This window comes from Helicoverpa zea, chromosome 4 (assembly GCF_022581195.2).
Source record: "Helicoverpa zea isolate HzStark_Cry1AcR chromosome 4, ilHelZeax1.1, whole genome shotgun sequence".
In the NCBI taxonomy this organism is placed as follows: domain Eukaryota; kingdom Metazoa; phylum Arthropoda; class Insecta; order Lepidoptera; family Noctuidae; genus Helicoverpa; species Helicoverpa zea.
This window is the reverse complement of record NC_061455.1, coordinates 4,653,133-4,680,352: the sequence shown is the minus strand read 5'-3', so window position 1 is coordinate 4,680,352 and position 27,220 is coordinate 4,653,133. Positions and strand designations below refer to the sequence as shown.

Sequence of the window (27,220 nt, the reverse complement as noted above, 5' to 3'; positions counted from 1 at the left end):
GCGCTTTTGAATATTTTGGTTCAATCATAGTTGATTTTCATGTTAAAACTATTTCTTGTTATTTCCTTGTTAAATAAACCTGCTTCTGGTTCTTAAAAATACCTTATCGATCGCAGAGGACAAATAACCGAGCAGAGCTCTCACGATAACTTATCTGAGATTAGGATAACGTATTAGAGTGCGCGTTAAAGAGCATCACTTCTTGCAAATTGCTACCGGCTCAGACGGCGGGGTTCCGCTTAAGCGATCTCTCGCCTGATATAAATCCACATTATGTAAGTAACAACGTTTTGGTTCACTGCCAGCCGACTGGCGTACATAATAATATGCATAGCACACGTTCTAAGGTTCACCCGTGTACAGCGTGTACATTAAACTTGAGTCTTCGATAAATCAAAGTTTTTGGCCTATTGTGACGTTACTAAAAATAAGCGTTTGCCTAAGGGAATATGCAGTAAAAGTTTCGATCTTGATTCATGAGTCAAACAGTCGGGAAAAGAAGCATACGTACCTAGATCGCCTCAGTTTTGTGCCAAACAAAAAGATTTAAGACAGACACCATATTCAAAGAAACCCGCTTTATTTAATTCGCAATTAAACGATATCAATATCCATCAATCGTTTATTTCCCAAGCCAATACAACGCAATGATAAAGAATAAGGGTCTTTGTACAACAAATGCGTAGTTTGTATGTAAATGGATATAGAAAATCAAGGGCGCGCCTAGCATTGTTTGAAATAACTGACCATTGAGTTCGGCTGTGTAATTGCTGAGCTGCATGCGATAAGCACGCACGGCCGATAAACTGTAGTTCTACACAGACCAGGCTTTGTCATTAAGTAATGGTATGTAAACAAATAGCAGAGTTATATTGTCATTAGCTGACTGCTAAGGTCCATCTTGCATTGTAATGAAAGAAAACAAACGATGTTAGTTTTGAGAAATCAAAAAAGAGGGATTTTATCAGTTTTTGACAAAAAATGCATCATGTTATATGGATTTCAACGTCGATTTTGGAATTCCTATAGCTTTTAGATTTCGTTATTTAAACAGTTCAAAGATAACGGTGACCAATGGCCGTAGCCAATGGCTGTATGTACTCTGGAATGTTACCATTTAACTGTCCGCGTATATTATATGAAAAAAAACATCACACTAAAATTCAAAACTAAACCAGCTAAGCAAGTACGTTTACTAATCCGACCGCTACATAGCTTATTTATTACTATGCAAATGAAGTCTACTTGAAAACACATCCTCAGTTTGCACCTAGATAGAAATTATATGAAGGAATAACATGATCAGCACAAGATTTACATTAAAAAGCCTTCGGGCGACGCTAATAAAATTAACAGTGGAATTCTTTCGCCCAACAAAGTGTAGGGTGCAGAATTGAAATTTAAATCGGTCTCAAGCATATCTAATATAATTAGTACGGTTCAGTAATTGAGTAGACATCCACCCCAAGATGTCTAAGATGGAAACTTTCACGAATAAAAACGTTGTAAAAATCTGTGAGAAGTTCTGAGATTGTTTTCTGTAATGGTAGTGGATTCACGTTTTATTAGGTACCTACCTGTAAGTTATTCAAATTGATGATGAGACAGTACTTATATTATGTTCTGTTAATTGGACACCAAACCTTCTAGACTGATTTAAATGAAATTTCCTATCGACACAGTCTAGAGCCAAAGGATGTACCTACTTGGTATTCTTGTAATTTATCCAGGTGCGGGAAGTGATTCTCCCGGGATGTGGGTGGAACCCCGAAGAACAGCTAGTCAATCATAGCTTATATTAGGTGTGTAGATCCTACCCCTAAATCGCATCCTTGCAAGACTTACCTAATAGGAATTGTTAAGTTTATTTATCTTGTCAATCCTCATCCTCTTCGAATGCCAACCGTGTAAGATTCCTAACACCCACAAGTTAATAACATAACGGAGCGACATCAAGCAACAAAATTGTCTTGTCAGTAAACATTAGTCTTAGATTTTGTAATAACAATTCCTGATATAGTTTGCATATTACGTACCTTCTAGCTGATCCCCGTTGCGCGATCCCACGTTATGGGAGAATTACTGGGAACCTGGTAAAAGTAGCCTGGTATCCTGTCTTTTCTCGGGCTCTATAGTATCTGTGTACCAAATTTTACCCACTGATTAAATCATTCTCCGAGCCTTTTTCCCAACTATGTTGGGGTCGGCTTCCAGTCTACCCGGATGTAGCTGGGTACTAGTGCTTTAAACACTGATGAAATATGTACTCATGAGATAAAAGAAAAGTATCACTTCTTTAGAAAGAGTCTAACAGTTTTGAATTTTATGGTTCATAGAAATATAAATACCACCTAAGATCACAACAAATCATCTAACGTTACTGCAACAAACTACTACAACAACAAACTAATACAAATGCTATTAGAGGTACGGAACCCATACGTTTTACTGTATGTAAATTAGAACAGACGTTAGCCGCAAACACTGGCAGAATTAATGTCTTGAACGTCTTACGTCCCCCGGGAGGATGATGTGTCTCCCAAGTTCCCTGTTTTACATTTAATTATATTTCGATCTCAGAAGTTAGCGGGGTGTAAGTCAATACGTACGCTAAATGAACGACTTATAAATAAATTAGTAAGGAGTTTGCTTCAATATTGACTCACCTTGATGGTAGATTTGTATGTGGCAGCCTTATTTATGTCCGTGGCACTTTCCTAAATAAGTAGGCACTATAGATAAGTCTAGTATGGTCACTGGTTATTAACGAAACAAATACAATTCGGTATCGAAATAAAACTGCTATCGACTATATTTTTTTTTATTTCTTCCCTCCGCTACATAATTAGGTAAAAGCTACTATGGCTAGTTACAGCTTCAATTGATTATCGTGAGTCTACCCACAAAAGCATTCAAGGCAGACATTATTTTTTTGTACAATTTACTCAGACTGCATAATTATGATTCTAGTTTCTGGAGTTTATAATAGACTTTCTAGAGCAAAACGAGACAGGCAGCGCCATCTGTTCTCATTTAAACGCAATCATTAGCATTAGATCACCAGCGCATTCCAAAGATGTTCATAAAATTATACCTCTAGTTTCTAATTAGTAGAAGAATTCAAATCCATGCATTTTAGAGTACTTTTCATTAACCAAACAAATATTTCGTAAACCGATTGTCTATCAGCCTTTGTAACTTGGATCTTTTTGTTTTTAATCCTGTAATGAGGTGGGTGTAGTAAAAGAAAAGACAATTCATAATTAATTATTTATTAATTAGCTACTCAAAGAAATCATATTATATAATATGGGCAGATGTTACCTAGCAATAGGTAATTAGTTAATCAAGGTGATGGATCGATATTCATTATACCTACAGCCTGTTTTTACGTCGTAATGTTGTTTGAAAGAAAGGGAACGCAAATATTTCGTCGAAGAAATTATTTCGCAAACATATAAAGGTAGATAAATAAATATAAATTCTAAGAAATCTTATACAATAATAAATACCTCGTCAGTATCTTGTCTTCGAGGTCCAAAACTGAGATTAAGTCCTATAAAAAAACTGATTTAATGTAAATATTAAATGTATATAAATACTCGTTTTATAAATTCAGTATCAATAAAGTGAATACGTGTGATGATATTTATAATATTGTAAATATATGTTTATTTCTCAAAGCCAACAATTTTCTTACTGGATACATTTTTATTTGCTTTTTTTTGTTTGATCAATGTTTTGGAAGAATTTAAGCCATATTAGGATCCTATCCTAATAGGATAGCGGTATCATAAATACCAAAAATAGAATCATTTAACAATTTTATAAGTGGCATACACTTGATTACTTACATAATTAATAAGTATGTAGGTAGGTATATAATATAAAAAATTATCTGCGAATTACCAAACAAAACAATTTTACGCCTAATTTTAATGATATTAAATTAAAGCTATAATTTTAGTAGTTTTTCTACTATTTAGCTCAAATTAACGCGAGACGTTTTAATAACACTTATTACTAAATAAATCTAAGAACAATTCATAGTTATTGGGGTTTAGCCCAAGCGTAGGTTTTGTTTGTAAAGGTGCAACTACACTGCAGTAGTTCGAGAAAAATCGACCATATTTACGTGAGAACATTTACGGAACTTTAATCGATACATTCAACCTTATCGATTGATTATCGATATATCGAGGACAGTATGGCTGCACCTATGAAACTACAGATGTAATCTATTTCTATAAGGTATTGTATTTGTACTTCACAACAGTATTACTGAGTATTGTTAAATCGCTATACAATATGCGTTAGCGTATGGCATACTGTGAGCAGGATAATAGATCATTAGTTTGAGTTTTTGAAGAGCTAGAACTATTAAACATAATTACTATTAAAATCGGTTCTTGATTAATAGTTCACAAAGTGAAACATTGTTTTCCAAAATATTAGAAAATATTACTCCAGGGTAAACTTTGGATTATACTCAAAATTGCATCAACAAATTGCTGGCAACATTGCGTGTTACAGAATACATAATAATAGTTGACAAGTTCTCGGCCGACGCAACATTCTCGTTGCAGATCAAAAATGTTGAGCAATTGTTGCTATACAAATTTACCATTCATACGAAGATTTAGTTTTTATTTTAATAACAGTAGTACCATTTATATTAGCTTCTAGCCCTTACAAACTGACAATAAACATTGAATATTATTACATATTTGGTTATAGAAGCCATTGCGACTTACATTATATACGTTTAATCAGTTACGTAACTCCGACCCAATATCTTAGTAATACTAGCGATAATTAATAATTCTGAATTATTATTATTATATTTAAGCTTTTTCAGATCACGTTGATTATTGATAAGTTTTTTAATAAAATCTTTAGTAAATAACAGTAAACATTATTCTTAAGAAAATATACAGTTTTATTATATAAGAAAATATGTACGTATGGCACTCAGAAGTTACATAGCTTCTTAGGATAAATATATATTTATTGTATATCTTATAGTGTTGTATACTCGATTTAGTGTGGGGCAATAGCAAGCAATGCTTGTAGGTGAATTGCTGTAAGAGAAATGTTTCAGGTGGTGATGAATAATTGAAAATGTCACAAGATTGAGACCGACAAGTCACTTTTACCTTCCATGAAACATTTCATCTAGATGTCTTCCAATATTTTTATTTATAGTGCTGGTAGTGCAAATTATCGACAATGATTTAGTGCTGTCGTTTCATGTTCCACTATCAACCATTTTAAACATGGTGTTTTAATTACACAAAAGGATCAGCGTTAGTCAAAGTTTCGATAATTGGACATCACTAGTCCTTTTTTCATGTGATTAATGTACGATAGAATATCCCGGGAAATTATCAAAGCAAAAAAGCTACAGGTCTATATTGAGAAACTCTTCTATTTAGTGACAGTCATTATTTAAATTACATATTTATAATATGCATAACTTTTTTCATTTAATAACACATTGAAGGCACTTGTTACTAAACGACTCACAACGCGGTAGCACCATTTAAGCGATGTTTTGTGCAAAACTACGAAAATTAATTTTCGTTCAGCGGTACCTTATTATTATGCTTAACAACAAGAAAATTATAATTATTTACAGAGACTAGTAACAATATATTAATAAATACGAAGCTATATTTACACGGTTGTTATTCGGATGACACACTCTAGGCCTCAAGCGGTGTTATTACAATTTTTTATTAGAAATAGCAATTTGAACATGTAAACAACTATAATATTCCAAAACTACTTGTGTTAATTTTTATTATTGCTACAGCACACTAATGTTATGACCATACAATTTCGACATTTGTGACATTCTTTCATTCAAATTTCTTTTACACTGACAAACATTTAAAACATGCAGAATTTAATGGTAAGATATTGTCTCAAAATTGCTTATCATTTTACCAACACAAAACGACCAAGTAGTCAATGGTATTGCTATTCAGTATTGAGCACAACATAACTACTAACTGAAAAAATCTACATTGTAGTACTCATAGACATAGAATAGAAGATATATCGGCAATCGAGTGATTATCAGAGAAATTAAAAATGATTAGTAGAGTGACTTTTTCATGTGTGATTAAATATGTGATCCTTTCCTCAACTTAAAAATGGGTATCTGTTGCGCGTCTAGATTTTGATCGTAGAACATTTTACCCGCGACAAATTTTATTCGCGATATTCTATATTAAAACATAGAATATTTTGGATAAAATTTGCGTTTGATACATATGGGGCCATGTCTAGAGCATCAATTTTTTGGGCTCATACCACATATACAGTTATCTGTCCCGCATTGCCGATCTATCAAACGGTAGAACAATTCTAAATCTATGGAAACACCAATCTACATGTAGTACCAAAGATTGACACCCCCTGGCCGTGACAAAAGAGACCTTATTGCAGAGTGCACCATCCGCGCAGTAGTCAAAGGTTGACGACCCCGTTTTCGCCATAGTACTCGGCAACGGTTTCGTCTCCATTCACCTGGTCTCTTATTACTATGGTAGGGTTGTTAGAACAAGTGGAATTGTTCGAGAGAGTTCTACGGTTCGCCTTGCAGCGTTGGCAGTCGACTACGACGATGGAATTCGTGTCTATGTCGGTTTCTGTGCTGCTTGTGCGACGGAGGTGGGTGGAGTTGTGTAGGCGGTGTTCTTGGATCGCTCGCCATAGTCGGAGTTCGATGCCACCTCTGTAAAACGAGACAACATTTTAGTTATCTTACGTTTTTTAAATGTACGAGCAGATACTTGAGGTATACAGGTTCATACAGGGTGTCCCGGTAAAGATGCATCAAGTGATAATTTCAATGCGTTTACGATGCATTTTGATCTTAAAAGTATGTGAAACATAAAGACTACAAAAGCGATACCGACTTTAATCATATACACACACAACCTGTCTAGTCGTAAGATAATCGTGCAGAAACATACACATGTACTTGTCAAACTTATAACCTCCTTTTTGAAGTCGGTTAAAAATACTGTAAGGGCTGAAATTGCAGAAAACACAAAGGGAATTAATAATAATTATGTAATTAGTCCACTCACTTCAAATTCAACCTGGCGATATCCTCCCTCTGAGCATGCATCAATAGATCAGGTAACACATAGCAATGCCGCAGCAAGGCATTAGCGACGACAGTGGGTAACCCTCTCGCGGCCACCCACTCACGTAGTTTTGTCGCCTCGGTCTCGTCGACCCCGTCTGTCACGTCACCGTCTAACTCGCTTTGGCTGGAGAATACTTCTGGGGTTACACTTCTGTGGGTTAAAAGAAAATAATTATTTGTATTGCATTTTATTTCGGTTCAAAATATAAGAAGAAGTAATTTTTGAGAAAAAGTTTTTAATCTTTTGGGAAAGTTTAACACAAATGGAAAACATAGAAGTTTGGAAACCTAACTCACGGGACCACAAAACTTCAAATTTTAGATTCGTAAATGAGTTATTAATTAGGTTTTGAGACTACGTTATTTAAAGTATATTTAATTTATATTGCATTTGAACACGTATTGTTTATTACATGAGTTGATAAAGTTGGCTATAAAACTTACCTCGACTTCTTTTCGACGATTTCTTTAAGTAACATCATGTGCGCTTTCTGGTCTTCTAACATCTGTCGCAGCAGACTCTGATTCTGCTGGTAACTTTCTATTAGCTCTTGGTGTAATCTGAAAGTAAATATATTGTTGGTTTCTTCATAAATATGCAAATGGACGATGCTAACTTTGAGGAAGAAAGTAATCTTGTAGATTTCTAGAAAGACTATGTACTACCTCTTCTTGGAAAGTGTGTTACATATTTCCATTTTGGAAGGACCACCACTTAAAAGAAAATGGAAGGTGCAAATATTCAATTCACTTTAGACCATTCTCAGGCACTTCTGGACTATTAAAATAATCAAGTTTATACAGCTTTCTGTCCAATTATTCCTTTCTTTAATGCAAGCCATAATCTTTTCATCTTGCTTATAATTCTGTTATTTTTATCCTTGACCGAAAAGATTGGTAGTGAAGGCTATGTGTGTGAGCTGGCCTATCACAGATGGACGGAAAATCTGACTAAGGACGTCGAGAAACAGTGGATGCGTGTCGTTAAAGGCCTGCGTAGAGCAGCGGACATCTATCAGCTGAAATGACGATGGCTGAAGCTAAAGGTAAAGTAGAGATACTAACTTGTGGTTCTCGTGGCGCAGGTCGTGCAGCGCATGCGCGTCGCGGGCGCAGTGCTCGGAGGACAGCGCGGAGGGCGTGGCGTCGGCCGCCGCCGCGCCGCCGCGACGACCCTCCTGGCCCGCTAGGTTGGCGCCTAGCTCTGTGGTACGAAACGGGTATTATGAATTTTGACATAAGCACTATACAAGTTATGTTAAATTCCTATCTGTAGTAAGCAAAGGTATCGATAGATATAATATTGGGAACGGCTATTAGGCCTCTTTTTAAGGATAACAGCGGCCCGATATTTTAGATGGACGACGGGCCAACCCGCAGTGTTGTGTTTGTGTTTCTGAACTGAACACGTGAATGTTTCGTTGCAATGGATGTGAGTCCGTAAAAATCGTTCCGTGGTCCGTTATCGTTAACAAGAGGCCTAAATCTTCTGTATTGTCTGTTTAAACAAGTCAACCAGTTGACTTGTTTAAATTACCGATTTTTGACACTGTCAGCAACTGTTCCTTTGAATGTTATCACTACATTGACGTCGTGTTATCTTGTGAAAATATTTACAACAAAACTACCCCCTCTGTTACAAATGGGGTAAAAAAGTAAGAATAAGGCATGCAGTGCCGAAAAAAACAAAATTACACGCAAAAAAACTTACCCTACACTTTCTTAGTTCACATCTTAATATGTACTTTTTAACGTTGCATCTCATAAATTCAATCTAATCTCACACATCATAAATGCCAAAATTTTTATTACAAAAATTACATACCTGGCGACAACACAGTAATAGCAGCCTGAACAGCATTCCTAACTAAATTATCCAAAGCGAACATCCAATGAGGTTTTATGCTATGCATCCTCAATACTGCGTTCACAGCTTCTTGAAACATGTAGATGGCTGAATGAAGCTCATTGATGGCATTTGAATCAAAGTCCAGTTCTTCTTTAAGAGTAATAATAGCTTGCTCTATGACGCTTCTGTTTTGATCCATTATGTACTCTTTGAGGGCACAGCGGAGCATTTCGAGGTGGGTCTGTAAAATCATTATTAAGTCTTAAGTCAAGACTGTTTTTTTTATATCTTCATATAAATAGGAAAAAACATTTCGACTTTTATGTAAGGAAGACGAAATTCTATGTTTAAAAAAATTGCGGTTGACCCGAAAACCTACATGTTTAGTTCGGTTAGAAAATTATATTGTTACAAAAGGTTGTCTTATCTCCAACAAAACTGGTTCTTAAAAGGTCTAGAATTATTTTTAAACCAAAATTAAAAGAGCAACTTAACAAAGAAATCGATAGCAAAAAACTATTAAGTTTTTGACGCAGCATAAAGTAAGTATCAAAACTATACATTACCATTGTAAGCACAGTAGTGCCAAAGTCCTGGTGTATACTGAGCATCCATTTGGAACAAATTTTCTCTGAGTCTTGTTCCAATACGCGAGACAGGGTCAGTCTTCGTTGAGAGTCCTTCTTTAGAAGGTAGAAGCCATCGTGTTCGGGACCGTCTATTGAACAACGAGACGCATTTGGCATATCCACCTAGAAATTAAAGAATAGTGACTTATTTTATTTCTTAAGGATACAGAAATGTTTCGGAAAGCACCTCCAATTGGTGGGTCCCGGCTATCATTCGAACATGTCAGTTACTGGTAGCCAGAAACCAGAAAGTCCAACAAACAGTCTACCAAGGGGTATCAGATTTCTCAGGTAACTGGGTTGTAGAGGTTAGATAGGCAGCGCTCCATTTCAAAACTCTAGGACTTAATGCATCCAATTATACTGGAAGCAGACCCCCAAGATACTTGAGAAAAGACAGGCAGTCAGAGGCAACTGATATCCTTTACAAACTGCAGATGGGAAAGTTAAAATAAAAATAAATACGTACTTCTGGAGAAAGCAGGCCACCAGATGAACTTCTACGATTTAGAAGCGTATCGCTGCCCTCCATTTCATCAGTAGACGGCGTGTTGGGCATAGTACTAAAAAGTTCACCAAACATTTTTATTTACCTTTAAATTATAGGCAAAATACATCAGCAAAATCTTGTATATAAAGTGGAGTTAGTTCATAGATCCACGTTAGAAAGACAAAGCATTAGTAATGATTGAGCGTTTACACGAAAACTGATAGATTAGATTGATTTTGAACACAGATTTGATATTGAATGCCTTGAATTATAAATGTTGTAAAATTCTTGATACTTTATTAAAAAAATATAGAAAAATAAAAATCTATAATTTACAACATTTATAAATCAAGGACTATGATTGAAAAACTTTATAATAATGTTGGTTGGAATGAAATTTTATCTATCATTTATAATAGTATTTTTTACAATACATACTTTAGCACTTCCATTCATTATGTTACTTAATGGATTCTAAAAGCTGTGCACGCAGTCAGTTCGCGTACAGTGCATAAAACGTATACAGATGTAATTTCATAGAATGCAATATTTTATTCCCGATAATGTTTCATACAACAATTATACTATTTATTCTATTACGTCACATTGTATATTGAAGTCTAAATATCATGCTTCTTATGCAATAATGATAATCTTATTTCGTGCACATTTTCGCATACTCTAAAATATATTTGATAATGAAAACATGTCGATGGATATAATACTATTCTACATACAGTATTTCGTCCCACAAAAGTTTCAAATACCAAAAATTTTGAAATCCGAAACCAAAAATACGGTATTCTATGAATTTGGAACATCAAAAAGGTGCGTTTATATAAAGTGAATGTTACCTGCTATTCGACAAGTCCGGTGGGTAAATCAGTATTGGTGATAGCATCGACGACGCAGTCCTAGTGATTGTTGGATTAGACCGGATCGTTTTCACCCTTGCAGTGGGAACAAATGGAAAAAATACACACTTTTGTGCCAAGCAATCGACAATGTTACGACATGTGTTACACGTCTGGGTGTGCACTAATTTTGTTAAAGTATTATGTTGGTATTTTTTACTGTTTTTTGGTTGGTGTATGGTCATAAAAGTGTTGTTGTGTGACGGGGTACAATTACACTTTTATGTTTTGGAGTTTGTTTGGAGCTAGGGTTGTGACACGGAATTATCTATCGATTTTTGATGTCATTAATTTATACAGTTGGTTCCTGTTATGGGCCGTTTTTGTAACAACGTAATTATGGAGAATTCTTAAACTTTATCATAGAGAGGAACAATTATTATAGTTCGGCCATTCAGAGAATGCGTTCCTGACACGTCGCGATTGAACTGACGACGTAATAACATTCATTGATTATTGATATAATAATGTTGTTTTAATGCTCCTCAATTGTTAAAACGGTAAACAACCAGCAAAAATATTTTTATCGTAACTGCAACGCCATTGCAAAGTTACGTCGTCAGTTCAATCGCGACGTGTCAGGAACGCATTCTCTGAATGGCCGAACTATAGTCACAAAAATTTGCAATTATGCTTGAAACATTTTTGAAAATTTTCTATTTGTATGGATATAACAGAAAATTCCGTGTCACAGAAGGCATGTATCGAATCATGTACACAGTGAAGTGTGAATGAGTCTATGTACTTTTGCCAATAGTTTTATGTAAAACTCAATACAACATTGAACATAGTTGTTAAGATATGTCCTCGCCCAATACATAAGCTCCCTCTCACCGTATTATGTATGATGGCATGAGAACATCACACAACGTAGAACATGTATAGAACGCTAAGAAATCAAACTTTCATACTAAAGTTCATGCTTTTAATACGCTCGTTGTTGCTCAATTTATGTGTCCACTTTTTGAAAAAAGTACCTTAATAGTATGCAATAAGGTCTAATTTAAGCAACATGGAACATTTGTTACATTCTGAAAGCCTTATTCATCAAGACATCAAACCATCGATATAAGTTGTTAGAAATTTTGATGATTACAACATCAAATCAAACAGTTATCATCAAACAAAAACAATCTTGATACTTGCTACATCTACTAGGAAAGTTAAGACACTCAAATCGACAACAGCGGACGTATTAAATCGGATTACATTTTATTCAAGTAAAATTCTAGCGCATTACCATGCGTTGCAAACTCTAAAGCAACTTCAGTATGCTATTACTATAAAAAATAAGTTTACGTACTCGATTTCTGGGGAGCTAGGCAGATTACAAGGTATGCTTGATTCGGATATTTTCTTCTGAGCTGTAACTGGGCGGGCCTTGTCCGCAGGCACTGAAATGCTCCGACTATAATCCATATTACTGCCAAGACGACTTGAAGGCTTTTTCTTTCTGCAATTTTCGAAATTTTAATTACTTTTGTAATCAGTAGTAGAATGAAACATATACGTTAGACAACTAACCTAGAAAATCTATTCTAAAGGATAAAACTTTTAGCCAAAATGTATAATGAGAACGTTTAACACATACATGAAAAACTGACATAAAAATAACGGACTACACTACAAATGCATTCGGTCTTTTAATGTTTAAATAAGTAAATAAAATTACAACAAATACGTCCACATCCAACATCGATACATTGGGATAAATCTGCAAACAATAACATGGATTGTCAGCTTACGAAAGGGTTTATTACGAAAATACAATATTAATGTATGCGCAAGAGTCGCCTCCGTACTCACTTGATGGGCGACGATTGAGCGGAACGCACGAATCGCCGGACGCTTGCAAATAAATCTTATATTTACGATAACATATTTACAGTTGTCTATACTAAATACTATTCTACAGCATATATTACAAAGGTAAGACTAGTTTATTTCTCTTATCGATGTTGTAAAGTTCATTATTATTTTGATCAATATATTTCAGTATATTTGGGCACAGAACTTTCTATTATATCATTTTTAAATAACTGAGCCTAATTACCTATTATTCGCCGTCATCGCAGACTTTATTCAATCAATTATTTGTACAAAATTTAACCAGCACCATGCACTACCTGTCTGGCATAATGCTGAACCACGGATTTGGCACAATCATCTAATTCTTTTTTGAACTTTTCATCCCTATCGTGTCAAGAAAATTTTTTTCTTTCTTTCTTATATCTATGAGACACACCAGACAAGTGTCGAATATTCAATATTGAAACCTAAAATAATACATAATAAGATACATACTCGCATAAGAAGGGATCTTCTAACAGTTCGGCGGCCGTAGCACGTTGTTCGGGCTCCGGTATGAAGCATCGCAGTATAAAGTTCTTTGCTTTGGCTGATAGTTCGCTTGGAATCTCTGGGTGCATCTTGTAGTAACCCACCTAGAATTGTTTAAAAAAAGAAAAAAATACATGAGTATTTTTTTTTTTGAGAAACCGTGGAAATAGTGTGCCTCCTTTTTATTTATACTTTATGTACAAAATTGGAACATTGGCGGACTTAATGCCGCGAGGCATTCTCTACCAGTCAACCACCGGGTTAAAGATAGATAATAATTGGATACAAAAAAGTAAGTTATTTCGTATGAAGATATAACGTACCTTGAAAACAGCTGCCTGAGGTGAGCCTAATTCAATGAACGGCGGATTTCCCGTCGCCATTTCAACCACTGTGCAACCCAGTGACCAAATATCAGCCTGGAAAGAAAAAGGACATAATAAATAAGGATATGGATTGGGTAAAAAATATTTACCTCGAAAATTATAGTACAATAAAAAAACGTTTTAAATATCCGCTCTAAATTAGAGTGTGAAAGGCACCACTTTAGAGTAAGACTTATCAATTCAACACTGACAAAAAATGTTACGCCTTTTTGGTGCACACAAATAATATACTTAGATATATATTTTTTGTATCCTCAATACTAAGTTTCTTTCTCAAATAACCTCAATGAAAAAAAAAAACAATACTAACCGGCGCTCCATACCCTCTCTGTCCCTTATCAATAACTTCAGGAGCCATGTACTGCAATGTTCCCGCGAAAGTTTCCGTCGAAGGGCACAACCCAGCTAGACGCTTTGAAGTACCGAAATCCGATATCTTTACAACTCCACTGTATGTATTCACTAGGACATTGTCGCCTTTTATGTCGCGGTGAACAATTTTTTGGTCGTGTAGGTATTTTAATCCTGAAAAAAAGAATTTAAAAAATATGTAATGAAGAATAATCTATTTTTTCAATATGTAAAGAATATGTACTGAAATAAAAAATAACAAAAATAAGCAGAAAATATACATATTAAAACTAGTCTGGCCAGAATCGCTGTTATTCTTCAAAGATCCCCTCGAAATACACATCAAGAGTTGCTACCTAATTGCTACTGGGTTGCTAGCTAGTGAGTTGGTTTATTTTTTGGTTTGTGATAATTTGACGGTAAAACCAAAATGTCTGGTAAGCTACGACAAATGTCTGTATATCGTATTGACTATATTGTAAGTAATACAATCAAAACAATTATAAGAGTCACTTGAGAGCACTAAAATAGTGTAGGTATACAAGTGGCGACACTTAAATATACGATTAAAACACTACATCAAGTTATCACTAAATATGACTGCTTGTAAAGGAATCTCTTTCAACTATTACTTTTTCAAAGTCAATACTATTTCAAATAGAACCTTATGAAAAATACACTAAGTGCAAGAAGGTCCTATAGGAAGAGTTGATAAGAAACATCATGTATACTATTTCCTGGGCTTTCTCACATTGGCTAATAACCTAACCTAACCAATAGGCGTGTTGATAGGCTTACATAAAAAAAAATGATCCTAATTAATCCGTCTTTCAAATTAAGCTTAATGAAATACTAAGATATAACGCAACATAGGTTGGGAGTGAGGGGCTTGTGACGTCACGTTTAAAAAAATTTGTACCAGGAAGAGACGTAACACAAAATTCAAACGTTATGTATTTTCTTTCTTATTTGTTTATGGGAGAAAGGAAAAAATAAGTGTGCATTATTTAGTTATCTAAAAGACGGACTAATTACTTTTTTCATTAAACATGTTTTTTATGACGAATTGACTTACCTTCTAATATTTGTTTGGTATAATAAGCTATGGTGGCTTCATTCTCTTTGAGCGGGCCCCACTTGGACCGAAGCAGTGCGGACAACGAACCTCCAGGTACTTGCTCCATGAATATTTTGAAGTAGTTGTCTTCTGATATTGAACCTAAATACTGAAATAAAAAAACACACCTGTTAGTAAATAGGGATTACTTTTAAAAAGAAAATAGTGCTTTTTCGTATTAATTGAGAAGAATGTGCGCCAAAATGCGGGTGTTAGGGGAACGAGGTGCGTTACTAGTTCCGCTCTTTCACGCTTTCTTTCGAACCCGCATATTATTTATTTAAGACCAATCTTTGCCAGATTGGTTTTGACAGGGAATACGAACGCCTCGTTAGGTCTAGTAACTGATTACACCTACCGACTATGACACCTATCTTACTTGACTACAAGAAGGCGCCTGACCTATCTTCCTGATGGAATCTCCACTCATCTTTCCTTATTCTGTGAAAGTGGCCAATGCGACGTTGTGCGGTACGGCGCAGCGTAAATTTGTTCCAGTTACTTCACGTTCGCGATTTGCCCATGCAAGACGTACCCTTATTCCTCCTAGACGGCGATGCGGACCTGTGTGTTGAGGTCCCGGCGTACACTACGCCGTATGTACCCTTGCCGAGGACTATATAATACTAGCTTCTGCCAGCGGTTTCACCCGCATCCCGTGGGAACTACTTCCCGTACCCGGATAAAAAGTAGCCTATAGCCTTCCTCGATAAATGGGCTATCTAACACTGAAAGAAATTTTCAAATCGGACCAGTAGTTCCTGAGATTAGCGCGTTCAAACAAACAAACTCTTCAGCTTTATAATATTAGTATAGATGACCTGCACAATGTTCCTGTGCCGCAGCTGCGAGTGCAGCAGGATCTCCTCGTGCAGCGGCTGCACGTCGCCGAGGTTGCGCTCGGGGATCTCCTTGACGGCGATGCGGACCTGTGTGTTGAGGTCCCGAGCGGCGTACACTACGCCGTAGGTACCTTTGCCTAGGACCACGCGTTTGTTGTTGTCGTCTAGCTCGTATTCGAACTGGGGAAAAAGACAATTAAAAAAATGTTAATAAAGATTTTTTGAAGAAAAGGTCTCGACAAATAACTCAGCCGTTCCGCGACTTCATGGTAATCTAGATGTACAAGCACTTCGTTATTTAACTTTGCATTTGTAAAGGCTATACTTTGAGGCCTTGCGCAAGCGCAATGTATTCTATAGCAATTACTAGTGGTAAACTTCAGAAAGACAAGGTTAATTGACGAGAGTTGAAATCATTCTGTATTCAAATTAAACTTTGTAGAACATAGTAAAAGTACTTTATACAAATACATGACATACTTGGTGAAAAAATAAAATATTAACCAGAAATCATCATATCTTTTACAAGAAAAATATTCTCAAACACCAAATCCTACCTTTAATTGATCTTGCATGACACTGGTATCCAAATCAGTGACCTTCTCATGGTCTGCCGTCAGTTCTCCTAAAAGATCATGTAAGCGCTGTCGACACGCTTGAGACGGCAGAAAGATTTGAAAGTCGTCAGAATTCTCGCTCACGTACAGAAAGAGGCAACGCTCATCGCGTTTGTATAAACTGTGGGGTGAAATGAGAATTAAAAGTACTGTGGTTTAGTGTTGCCAGCTAAAAATAAATTGAATAAAACAGGGATATTTTTTTTTTGTGACAAAAAATATACTACATCAAAACATTGCTTTCTTTCTAGAATTGACAACTTCCTTCTATGGGAAGTCGGTTAAAAAGAGCTAATTACTTTTTCTTCTTGTGTAAAAAACACGATCCATTTTAATTCATAGCAGACAATATCAGCTAAGCATAGAATTATCTAGAACGCAAGAGTTATAGTTCCAGAAAACTAAGAAATAACGAGTGAAAGATGGACAATCATACGAAAACTTCGAGGTCAATATTATTACAATTACGACACAATTTGACATATCTTATAGATCAGTAAATTACCTGTAGCTCCTAATCATATCGGAAGTGAAAAGCCACCGATGTACTCGTCGACACTGGCCCCGCATAGATTCTAAGCACAAGTTGAGAATTTCTACGGATTTTTGTTCCGCACCCATGTTCACATTTACGTAAGACGGTATGTATTCTTTTGTTGTTTCTAATATTAACACCTGGAAAGAAGATCAAAATTAAGAAAGCATTTACTGAAAATTTATCTGCAAAAAAATGGACTTATGGGGTGCAAACATCGATGTTTTAGTTGGTACATGTGAATAAGTGCGTGACCTCTGGACATTTGAAACGTAGGTATATTCTCAAGTTATCAGTGTTTGATACAAGCAGAAGGTTTAAAATTGTACTTACAGGAAACCTAATAATATTTTCACATTCACTTTTAGTTGCCTCTACGAAGTATTCCATCCAGAAAGAAAATACTTGCTGTTCTGGTGATATATCTTCACTTTTCCTAAATCTAGAAGGAAAAATGCATATTTTAATGATTTACAATAGTTCCATTTTATATAGGTAAGTAGGTAATAAAATATAACGGTAACTGAAACATAACCTGCCGTTAAATTGCCGCAAAATGGTTTCATGGGCGATTGGACGGCTGATGATTATTATATTTAAATGGTGCGACCCACCATAAACTTGTTGCACTACTTCCAACAAGAAAGTCACCTAAATAAAACTACTGTTACGGATTTTATCGCGGTTATATTAATACTAGCCGTTTTCCCGCGGTTTCACCCGGGTCCCGTGGGATCTACTGCCGGCACCGGGATAAAATATAGCCTATGTTACTCGCAGATAATAAAGCTTTCTAATGGTGAAAGAATATTTAAAATCGGTTCAGTAGTTTTTGAGTTTATCCATTACAACCAAACAAACAAATTTAATTAATTTTTTTTAGTGCCGGACAAGCTCGTTGCTAACAAATGCATCATTGTTTATCTTGCTGCAGCTCTCTAAGAAGCAATAATAATAATTATTTTTTTTATGTCTGGACACATTTTTACACACGGTCGGTTAGCCCCATGGTAAGTTATTAATTAACTTGTGTTATGGGTGCTAACACAACTGATAAACTACATATAGCTACATATATATACATATTGATAAATATATATTGTAACACCCAGACCATGGCCAACAAACATGCTCATCACACACATGTCGACCGAACCGGGAATCGAACCCGGGACCTCAGGTTTGGCAGTCCGGCATGGTGACCATTGCGCCATCGAGGTCGTCCAAACAAATAAACAAAGTTTTCCTCTTTATAATATTAGGTAGTATAGATTATTTAATCCCGACGTTTCGGATCCTTTACAGCATCCATGGTCACGCGCAGACTCAGGCGTACAACAACTTAACGTCGGAATTAAATAATATTAATATAAACGCGATAAAATCCGTTAAAGTAGTTTTATTTAAATGTCTAATATTCTTACAAGAACAAGAAGCTTACCTATCAATCAATTCGATATTCCCAATAGTAGACTTGAGATACCAATTCGGTGGTTTGAGTTTGAACATACATTCTGCTGCCTGTATCGCTTTCACATAGTCTTGGGCCAGTACTGATATTTCGAAGAAGGTAGCCACGTCCCAGTAGTCTTTGAGAGATGATAGACTGCCTTTTTTGCCTATTAGATGATTCAATACCATTCCTGTGAACAAACAGATACGTTTCAGAGTTTATTTATTTATTTATCACAAATTTACTTTGCCCTTACAGATAACTTAATCTAATTCGACATAGTACTTACAAATAGATATGTTTCCTTAACTATATTTCCTTACAAACTAAACAGTAAATGGCCACAAATAAATGTAATGCAAAATAAATGTAATGCAAATAAATGTAATGCAAAATAAATGTAATGCAAAATAAATGTAATGCAAAATAAATGTAATGCAAAATGGCAGTAAATGGTAATGGTAATAGTTTTAGAGTGTATTTTATGGATGCTTGGTTTGAACTTCTGCATAGTATTGAGCAAGATAAATATTGAAGAAAGAAGTTTAACGTACTTCGATATTTTTTGTTGATTTCCAGGTAGAAATATAATAAATGTGAGATGTGGTGAGTATATAGAAGAAAAACGTCATGGTATGTAACTTAAAATTAAAGAACGAAAGTACAGCTATAAAGAAAATACATAGAAAAACTTGGAACCCACGGGATATGCTCTTTCCATATCATATTGATTGCTTGGTAGTCAGATTAAAATCCTGCGTAAGTATATGAAATAAAACTGGCATTAAGGAAAACGATAAATAGGTAAAAACACAATTTTTTATTTACATTATTTATTATCAATAAAAAACAATGACGTAATAAAACTCACATTACTAGGCTAAAACCTACCACAATGTGATAAATGCATTTGCTATTTAACCCGAAGCCGCGACGATAAAACGAATCATAATATAAACAAGTTTATTACACAACTTATAGTGTCAACCTTCTTGAAATATGGTCACATAAAATTATTAAACCATTAGACATTTGACTATTTGGCTGACAGCCAGAATGTAACTGAAAGAATTTCTGAGTAATACGCGGTAGACCAATGCCACATCAAACATTATTATTTTAAGTATTTCAATAATGTTGCATTGAATTCTATAAGTGTAGCACCTGGCGTCGTTTGAATACTACAATTTATTCAAAGAAATCCTTCATTCGACTTCCCATATAAAATCTACAGTATGTTTTTAGATTTGCGATTAACTTATTCAGAATACTTTAGAATTATAACCACTTCTAAACCCAGCATTCCCTAGGAACTTTATGTAGTTTATTTTATTATATTATTTTACCCCCAGGTATTGACCGCAATAATTTATTATCTTGTATGTCACGGTTAGCCGGCTTAGCTGATAGATATTATAGTATTAAATTAGGTAAGAATATAATTAGATGAAACCCTAAGACGGTTAAGACCGATTTTTATTTAGCTACATAAAATAGTTCCCTTGAAACGCAGGCGAATCGAAATGAAGAATATAATAGTTAAAACCAAGTTAGACCAATCTGTCAAAGATCTGAATTACATAGGTAACTTACCAATGTGCTGTAATTCCTGTGAGTTTTTAAAATCATTGCCAGCTATAACGAGTAGTGTTGCCAAATTAATGCCCGCATATTCGTTTGGCTGCACTTCGAAACCCTGTCTGTACCTGAAATATTAATGTAATTGTTTATTATATGATTGAAAAGTTGGCAACTTTTAGTCATGTTCACTTTCACTGCGAAATATCATCTTCCTTTCATCTATTTTTGTTACAAAATAGCTAAGTATTATTACACTTTTAGCATTCTTTCATTTCCGCTTATTTTTTTTAATGGAGGACAGCTGCATCAAAATAATCCAATTGCATCTTCGGTACATGTATCTACTGTTTTTTTTTTAACCCATCCTAGGTTCACCATGAGATACATAGAGAACAACGATATCAAAAACATAACAATAATCAGATATAGTTACTAGGAGTCCACGTAAAAAAAATCATAGGCCACCGATACTGGTCATAAAAGAAATAGAATTAGAAGAAAACTATCATATATTTCCTGTTAATAAATAAATAAACTTAAGTACAATACATACCAATGTATAGCATGATCCAAGCTTTCCTTATCCGTGTGTTGAGATTCGACGAATTTATCCTTGTATATACGGCCACAAAGGCACAACATATCGGGGAATCTATTCTCTTTCTTCTCTAACGCTTTCACGCAGACTTTTAGAGCATTCTCCCTGTCCCCTTCTTTATTGCGACTGGAAGAAACAATTAGTAAATATATGTTTTAAGATTCAGTTGAAACCATGTACCATTTGATGGGTATACATAAGGTATAAGTTCTCGCCAATTTTGCTGTCATCACAGGATATTTGGCGAGTCGATTCTCATATTTTTTTAGGTATAAGGGTGATCGGAATTTAGAAGGACCGCTATCGAGTTTCGCAAATGCAACTATACCTACCTGTGTTGAGATTCAAGAACAAACGGGTGCTGCGAAATTAAGTTTCTTTAAGGCGCTCATGCTTGCTAAACGGGAAGAACCGATGGGGATGTAATTCTATCCGGGTATACAAAGTAACAACTATCAAGGTAACAAGCAAGTTTAAGATTGATAATCACGAGCTCGAGTGCCAGTTATCACCCAGATATAAATGAATGGCATTCCAAGTATCTATCAATCTGGTGGAAATATGTATTATCAAGCCGTTAAAGAGCCACTTAAAATTAAGTATATGGACATATTTGCTAGTCACAATGATAGACAAAGAAGCGTGCCAAAGTTCTATGAAATCATGTTTAATTAACTAGCTAATAACAAAGTCAGGATTTCTAGTAGGCAAATAGGCGAGAATCACAAACAACCAACGACTATAATACTTGGAAAATATACTTTTAAAACAAACAACTGTCGTTCGCAACATTACAATGCGACCTTTTTTATACAATAACAATTTAAAAAGAGAACTCACCGATTCATAGCAAAGGCGTACATGAACCTTATTATAGGCATGTTGACGTAATTTTTTCTGTTCATTATGGTTTTGAGGTCGTCTACCACATGTACTATGGCATCGTAATCCTGTATTTCACGGTAGGATATAAGCATGTTAAGTATGGTATCTCCTGAAAGGACTGCTGGGTCGTCGAGGCGTCTGCGCATAGCGTGTAACATGTTTGCAAGTTCGATACCGGTGTATGTTTCGCGCGCCTTCCGTAAGTCTGATAGGAATTTCTCTTGGAGGTGGGCTCTGGGGAAGAAAAGGTTTTCATAATTAAACGTGAAAGGTCAATTATATAAACTTGCTACAGAAAAGGTACTTTTATTGAAGCATTCTAAATGCCATAGACAAAAAATTGATAAAAACGTCACGGCATTAAATACGCCTACAATACATGAAGCTAGACTAAATCATTATGATCATCATTAAATAACGTTCAACAGACGTAGGTATCAGGGAAGAGGTACAATAAAATCACTTAATGTGTTTACATCGCGCGTTGCAACTGGACTATTAATTCCAGTTAATAATAATATAAGACTTCCACAGAAACTTGTTCTTTGAGCGAAAAACATCTCAATGAACATGACATTGACTTTTAACAAGATTTATAAAGAAAAACAAGAAAACAAAAAATGAATTAGTTTTGATTGCAGGAAAATATTTACATATTTATTCTAACTTATATTTTATTGTCTAACAACCAATAAATTGCAGTCTAAATAAGACTATTGCGCAAACATGATAACAAGAACGCCGAGCCCAATATAGTTGGACAAAGGCAGATACGATGATGACGATCCAAAATTCTGAACTTAAATATTAAAATTGAGGAGTTATTAAGTCAATATCATACTTACTTCGTCTGGACCTCAACATCTTGAAGTATGTTCCTCAACCTCAAGGTCAGATGCTGTTTGGGATCAGCTGAATCCTCACCCTTGAACTTCGTAGCAGCAGGGTTGGTGGTCACACAGGTACCAGCATCCGTGAGTTTGTATGACACGAACAGGAAATTCGGAAGAGATAACTGCCAATGGGAAATAACAGATTTGACAACTGTAAATGAGCAAATCATTGAAGCTGTCTGAGTCATCCATTCAATAGGAACATTGAGTGTATGTTGAGTACCTAATTCATAAACAAAATAAATAGTATTTTAATATAAATCATGCGACTTCAATTATTCCTTAAGGAAAACATTATACATATTGTAAACTTTGAGAGAGTCAACATCCAAAATAGAACTATGACTGGGATTTTTTATCTGATATATCTTAGATAAAGCCTAAAAATCCTATTTACTACAGCTTTTACATGAGGAATCTATATAGGAAACCATTATTGGTGAATAATACGCGATTATCATTTTTATAAGCTTCGTAAGTGGTATAATTATTATCAGTGTAGGCCCACGCAAATCATGACATGCTTCTGCTACGTAAGTACGTAAATATCGGTAGGTACTCCATAAGGTAGTCAGGTATCTACATATAAGTATTATTGTGAACTTCAATGTGGTAGGTAAAATATAACGCCTACTTACAGTGGTAATGTTTATGTTATTTACTTGAAGTGTGGTCGACTGTTACTATAAATTGTCAGACAAAAAAATCTCAATAAAAATCGTATGCCATCTGCATGTAAAAACTACCTACTGAAAAGATATAAAAATCCGATTAACATTTTTTTAATCAAAATTTGGATTAAGGCGATGCCTCACACAGTTTTAAGACATACATTTTTATATGGTCTTGCATAAAAATGAACAAGAAAACAATTGTACCTATTGCTGACCTAAACCGTACTTATAGATTGGTACCCCAGTTTATAGCCAGCGGTAGCGTTGGGGGTCGGGTAGTATGATTTTCTATTAGCTTTTTTTTTAAGAAAATAATAATACTGTAGTCCTAGCAGGTACACCTTGTTTGTGTTGTACAGCTACAACATAAACATCTGCGCATGTAGGTGGGCACGCCGATTTTATGCTTATATTAAAAATGCATTTTTATTTTATTAACAGGAGGCTTTAGATACACTTAATGGACTATAAGTAATGCTTGAGTACTTAGTCTTTATAGGTGTAAATCTGTGTGCTAGCCTACTTGTGTTCAGTTTGTTTTTTTTTCTTTCTTAATTTTATATAATAGTTATCATGTGATAATGATATTTTTATTTGACTTGTATTGTATACATTTTGGTTTTTCAAACCTTACAGACAGACATGTGTTGCTGGGGAGTTTGTTGCGCCACTTCTTCTTCCCAGCAAAAACACATAGGAAGTGCTGAAGGGCGGGCGTTTTGGGGGCTGTCTTTTGTTTTTGACGTTCGAAAAGTGCTGATTTATCAGCCTAATTAGAATAAACGATTTTGAGTTTGAGTTTATATAGGTCACAAGACCAGCAATTGCTGAACAGTAGACCCCAATACAATGCACATACAATTCCTCAAATAAAAAACCGGACCCATAATTGAATTAGGCATAGAGGTATTTGAATTGTCATTCTTGTATGATTGAACACAGCAATGGGACAATTTGACAAATTGAGAGTAATAGCTTGATAGGTGCATGTAATACGCAGTTGACAGTCCGTAAGTATATAATAGGTATATAGCATATGTATTTATGTAATAGGAAAATTGCATCTAAACGTCCTAGGTGATGAGGGGTCTGAAAATGTTTTATGCAGCTGTCGAGGTTTGTTATAACAGTGTATCAAGCAATAACAGCTCTGGATTATTTTAACCATGAACTGATTTTGCCAACGTTGTATATATTCTTTTCAAACAATCAAGATATTCTGTTTAGTACTTTTTCTCATCCTCCGAGCCTTTTTTTCCCAACTATGTTGGGGTCGGCTTCCAGTCTAACCGGATGTAGCTGAGTAGGTACCAGTGCTTTACAAGGAGCGACTGCCTATCTGACCTCCCCAACCCGGGCCCGTTACCCGGGCAACCCAATAGGTACCCCTTTGGTTAGACTGGTGTCAGACTTACTGGCTTCTGACTACCCGTAACGACTGCCAAGGATGTTCAATGACAGCCGGGACCTACAGTTTAACATGCCATCCGAAACACAGTCATTGGTGTCTAGGATATCCCTAGAAAGTACATACAAACTTAGAAAAGTTGCATTGGTACTTGCCTGACCTGGAATCGAACCCGAGCCCTCTTACTTGAAAGGTTGGTTCTTTGCCCACTAGGCCACCGACTTTTTCTACAGTAACATATTTATAGGACACCCTACTTATACAGATGCGGGAAGTAGTTCCCACGCAACACGGGAGAATCACTGGGGGACAGTTAAAACAAAAGATACAGTCAACTTCAGGTCAGTGGTAACAGTTTTATAGAAAAATCGTACTTATTACTATTGAGTTAAGGTGTATGACAGTTACTACTAATGTGCAGTTTACTGTACCTACATCCATAATTTAAATAAAGAACGCAAACAATAAATGCACGATGATGTATGACACTCGTGTGCTAATCTGAATAAATCATAATTAATTTACATGCAGTAAACAAAAGAAGCAAGGAGATAATTTTCCTCCTTCCCACGAAAAGATAGGACAATACCATGTAATGGTTTTAAACTTAATGGAGTATATTAGTCATGTACTGTCAGCTAAAGAGATTAGTGACCACATCTTACTTGAAGTGTAATTTATTACTTTTAGTAATTAAGTATGTCAGTTCAATTACTTTTATAAAACTTCTATGGTCCATTGTTTTTCAGTTGATTATCAAATACCCTATCGCAAAAAGAGGGCTACGCTGCGTCTTCTTAACAATGTCTTAATGAATGGGAACTGAAGCGTTACCCAGACGAAAAATTATTAGCTCGATTTTTTTTTCAAAGGAAGTATGATTTTTATATATCTGTTCTATACTTAAACTGTTTGCGACCCATTTAACTGGTTGTGGTTAATGGGGCTTTATGTTACAAAGCATTGTCTGACTAAAAAAAAAATACCAATATTTTAATTAAAATACATGGAAAATAACTCCAACCACAGAAGTACATATTAATGACAGCTTTTACAATAATGTCCAATATTTACTCGGTTACAAAAATAAAGTGCTGCACTTTGTTTTTGTAGGTAAATTACAATAAAACTTTAGTTTCAGGTGCATATAGACTTATAACATGATTACATGTTAAAGCAGTTAATAGTGCTGTATAGGTACGAAGCGACTTTGTCTATTATTGAGATAAGTGGCGCGATGGTCGCTGGCGCTTAGATATTGTTAATGCTGGTTGAATATTTTTCTTTGTCTTTTAACAAAAAAATATATTTTTTTATATATTAATATATTTTTTTTATATTTCAATAATAATAAACCTAAAACCTCCTAATTCTGACAAATAATGCTGAAAAAACATGCTGAAAACTGAATCAATTTCGCTTCAGCCAAACGTGAGATAATCGCGCACAAACATAGTTTAAACTGAGAACCTCTTTCGTTTTTTTTTACTCGTTTGTCAGTATCAAATAGCTACTCTTTTGGTAGCAGAACTTAAGTATGCTCATAACTAATGTATGTAGGTAAATCTAATATCTTAAGCCATTGATAGTTGCAATCTAGTCTCTCTCAATGCAAATGCAATAAATAATAATGCTCCAAAGTAAGAATTTTATTCATTATTGGCCCATATAGCAATGTTAAACAGTCAAATCTATTTGACTAAAGTCAAAACAATGAGAAACGATTGCATGACAGTCTGCGTTCAGAAGCCAAATAACAATTTATTATATCATACAAGCTTAAGTAGCTTATTGATTCATATTTAAATATTAGATTAACATCTGGCAGTGCATATTTAATTCTAGTTATGGTTTGCTCAGCCAAAACTGGGTTCTAATCACTTCCCGATAATCTAAATGTGTTAGCAAATATCTAATAGTTAGTTACTTTGCATAGCTATGCATGTTGCATGGTCACTTTGAAAAAGGAAACTTATTTGATGGCTATAGATAGACGATAGCATATGTGTATTTATTAAGTAAATTCAGGAATATATTTTGTTTATTTTTTTCTTGATGAACCTTAGAATAACTGTCAAACATCCTCATTTTTCATTCAATGTTATATCTGGGCCATTTTGTCAAACTCATGAATCTCAACGTGCTACGTTATGTTACTTAACTTTTATTTTATTTACCTTAAGCCTGAGCGTGGAGTCCGCATCAACATCATTGTACAGCAGAACATTTTCCTTCATGTCAAAGCTTTCCCGTACTCCCAGATGGTACAACAATGAACTCTGCTGCAGCTGCAAGCTGAGATCCACCAGTGCCACATCAGCATTGTAGAACGTGTCCAGCACATTTGTCTCACCGAAGTCGAGCTTTTCAAACTGAAATAGTTAAATTTGTTTTATTATAAAAATAAAAGGGTAAACACTACACTTGAGGCTTTCTGGGTTATTTGTGTAGGACAATATTTTAGATCCTTAAAAAATAAATTTTATAAGTAATCTT

At 35.1% G+C, this 27,220-nt stretch overlaps 1 protein-coding gene across 3 annotated transcripts in view; it reads right to left on the bottom strand.

The window, feature by feature from the left end:
* Positions 1–2,807: 2,807 nt before the first annotated feature.
* Positions 2,808–27,220, bottom strand: part of LOC124629717 (mitogen-activated protein kinase kinase kinase 15) — a 29,198-nt gene continuing 4,785 nt past the window's right edge. The window contains exons 3-26 of one of the 3 annotated variants that reach the window (XR_006984317.1): positions 26,902–27,096; positions 22,595–22,764; positions 21,705–21,983; positions 20,820–20,990; positions 20,279–20,391; positions 18,674–18,875; positions 17,566–17,674; positions 17,203–17,372; positions 16,638–16,818; positions 16,060–16,260; positions 15,197–15,347; positions 14,081–14,295; positions 13,708–13,803; positions 13,349–13,488; positions 12,348–12,497; positions 10,985–11,080; positions 10,110–10,203; positions 9,578–9,763; positions 8,988–9,252; positions 8,228–8,366; positions 7,607–7,723; positions 7,101–7,313; positions 4,156–6,742; positions 2,808–3,194 (exon numbers count right to left, since the gene is read on the bottom strand). Coding sequence is in view for 1 of the 3 variants with exons in the window: in XM_047163232.1 (XP_047019188.1) it covers positions 6,475–6,742; positions 7,101–7,313; positions 7,607–7,723; positions 8,228–8,366; positions 8,988–9,252; positions 9,578–9,763; positions 10,110–10,203; positions 10,985–11,080; positions 12,348–12,497; positions 13,349–13,488; positions 13,708–13,803; positions 14,081–14,295; positions 15,197–15,347; positions 16,060–16,260; positions 16,638–16,818; positions 17,203–17,372; positions 17,566–17,674; positions 18,674–18,875; positions 20,279–20,391; positions 20,820–20,990; positions 21,705–21,983; positions 22,595–22,764; positions 26,902–27,096 (3,921 nt within the window). In the remaining 2 variants the exon portion in view is untranslated. Of the gene's footprint in view, positions 6,743–7,100; positions 7,314–7,606; positions 7,724–8,227; positions 8,367–8,987; positions 9,253–9,577; positions 9,764–10,109; positions 10,204–10,984; positions 11,081–12,347; positions 12,498–13,348; positions 13,489–13,707; positions 13,804–14,080; positions 14,296–15,196; positions 15,348–16,059; positions 16,261–16,637; positions 16,819–17,202; positions 17,373–17,565; positions 17,675–18,673; positions 18,876–20,278; positions 20,392–20,819; positions 20,991–21,704; positions 21,984–22,594; positions 22,765–26,901; positions 27,097–27,220 lie in introns of all 3 variants that reach the window. The other 2 variants (XR_006984318.1, XM_047163232.1) reach the window with 2 other exon arrangements.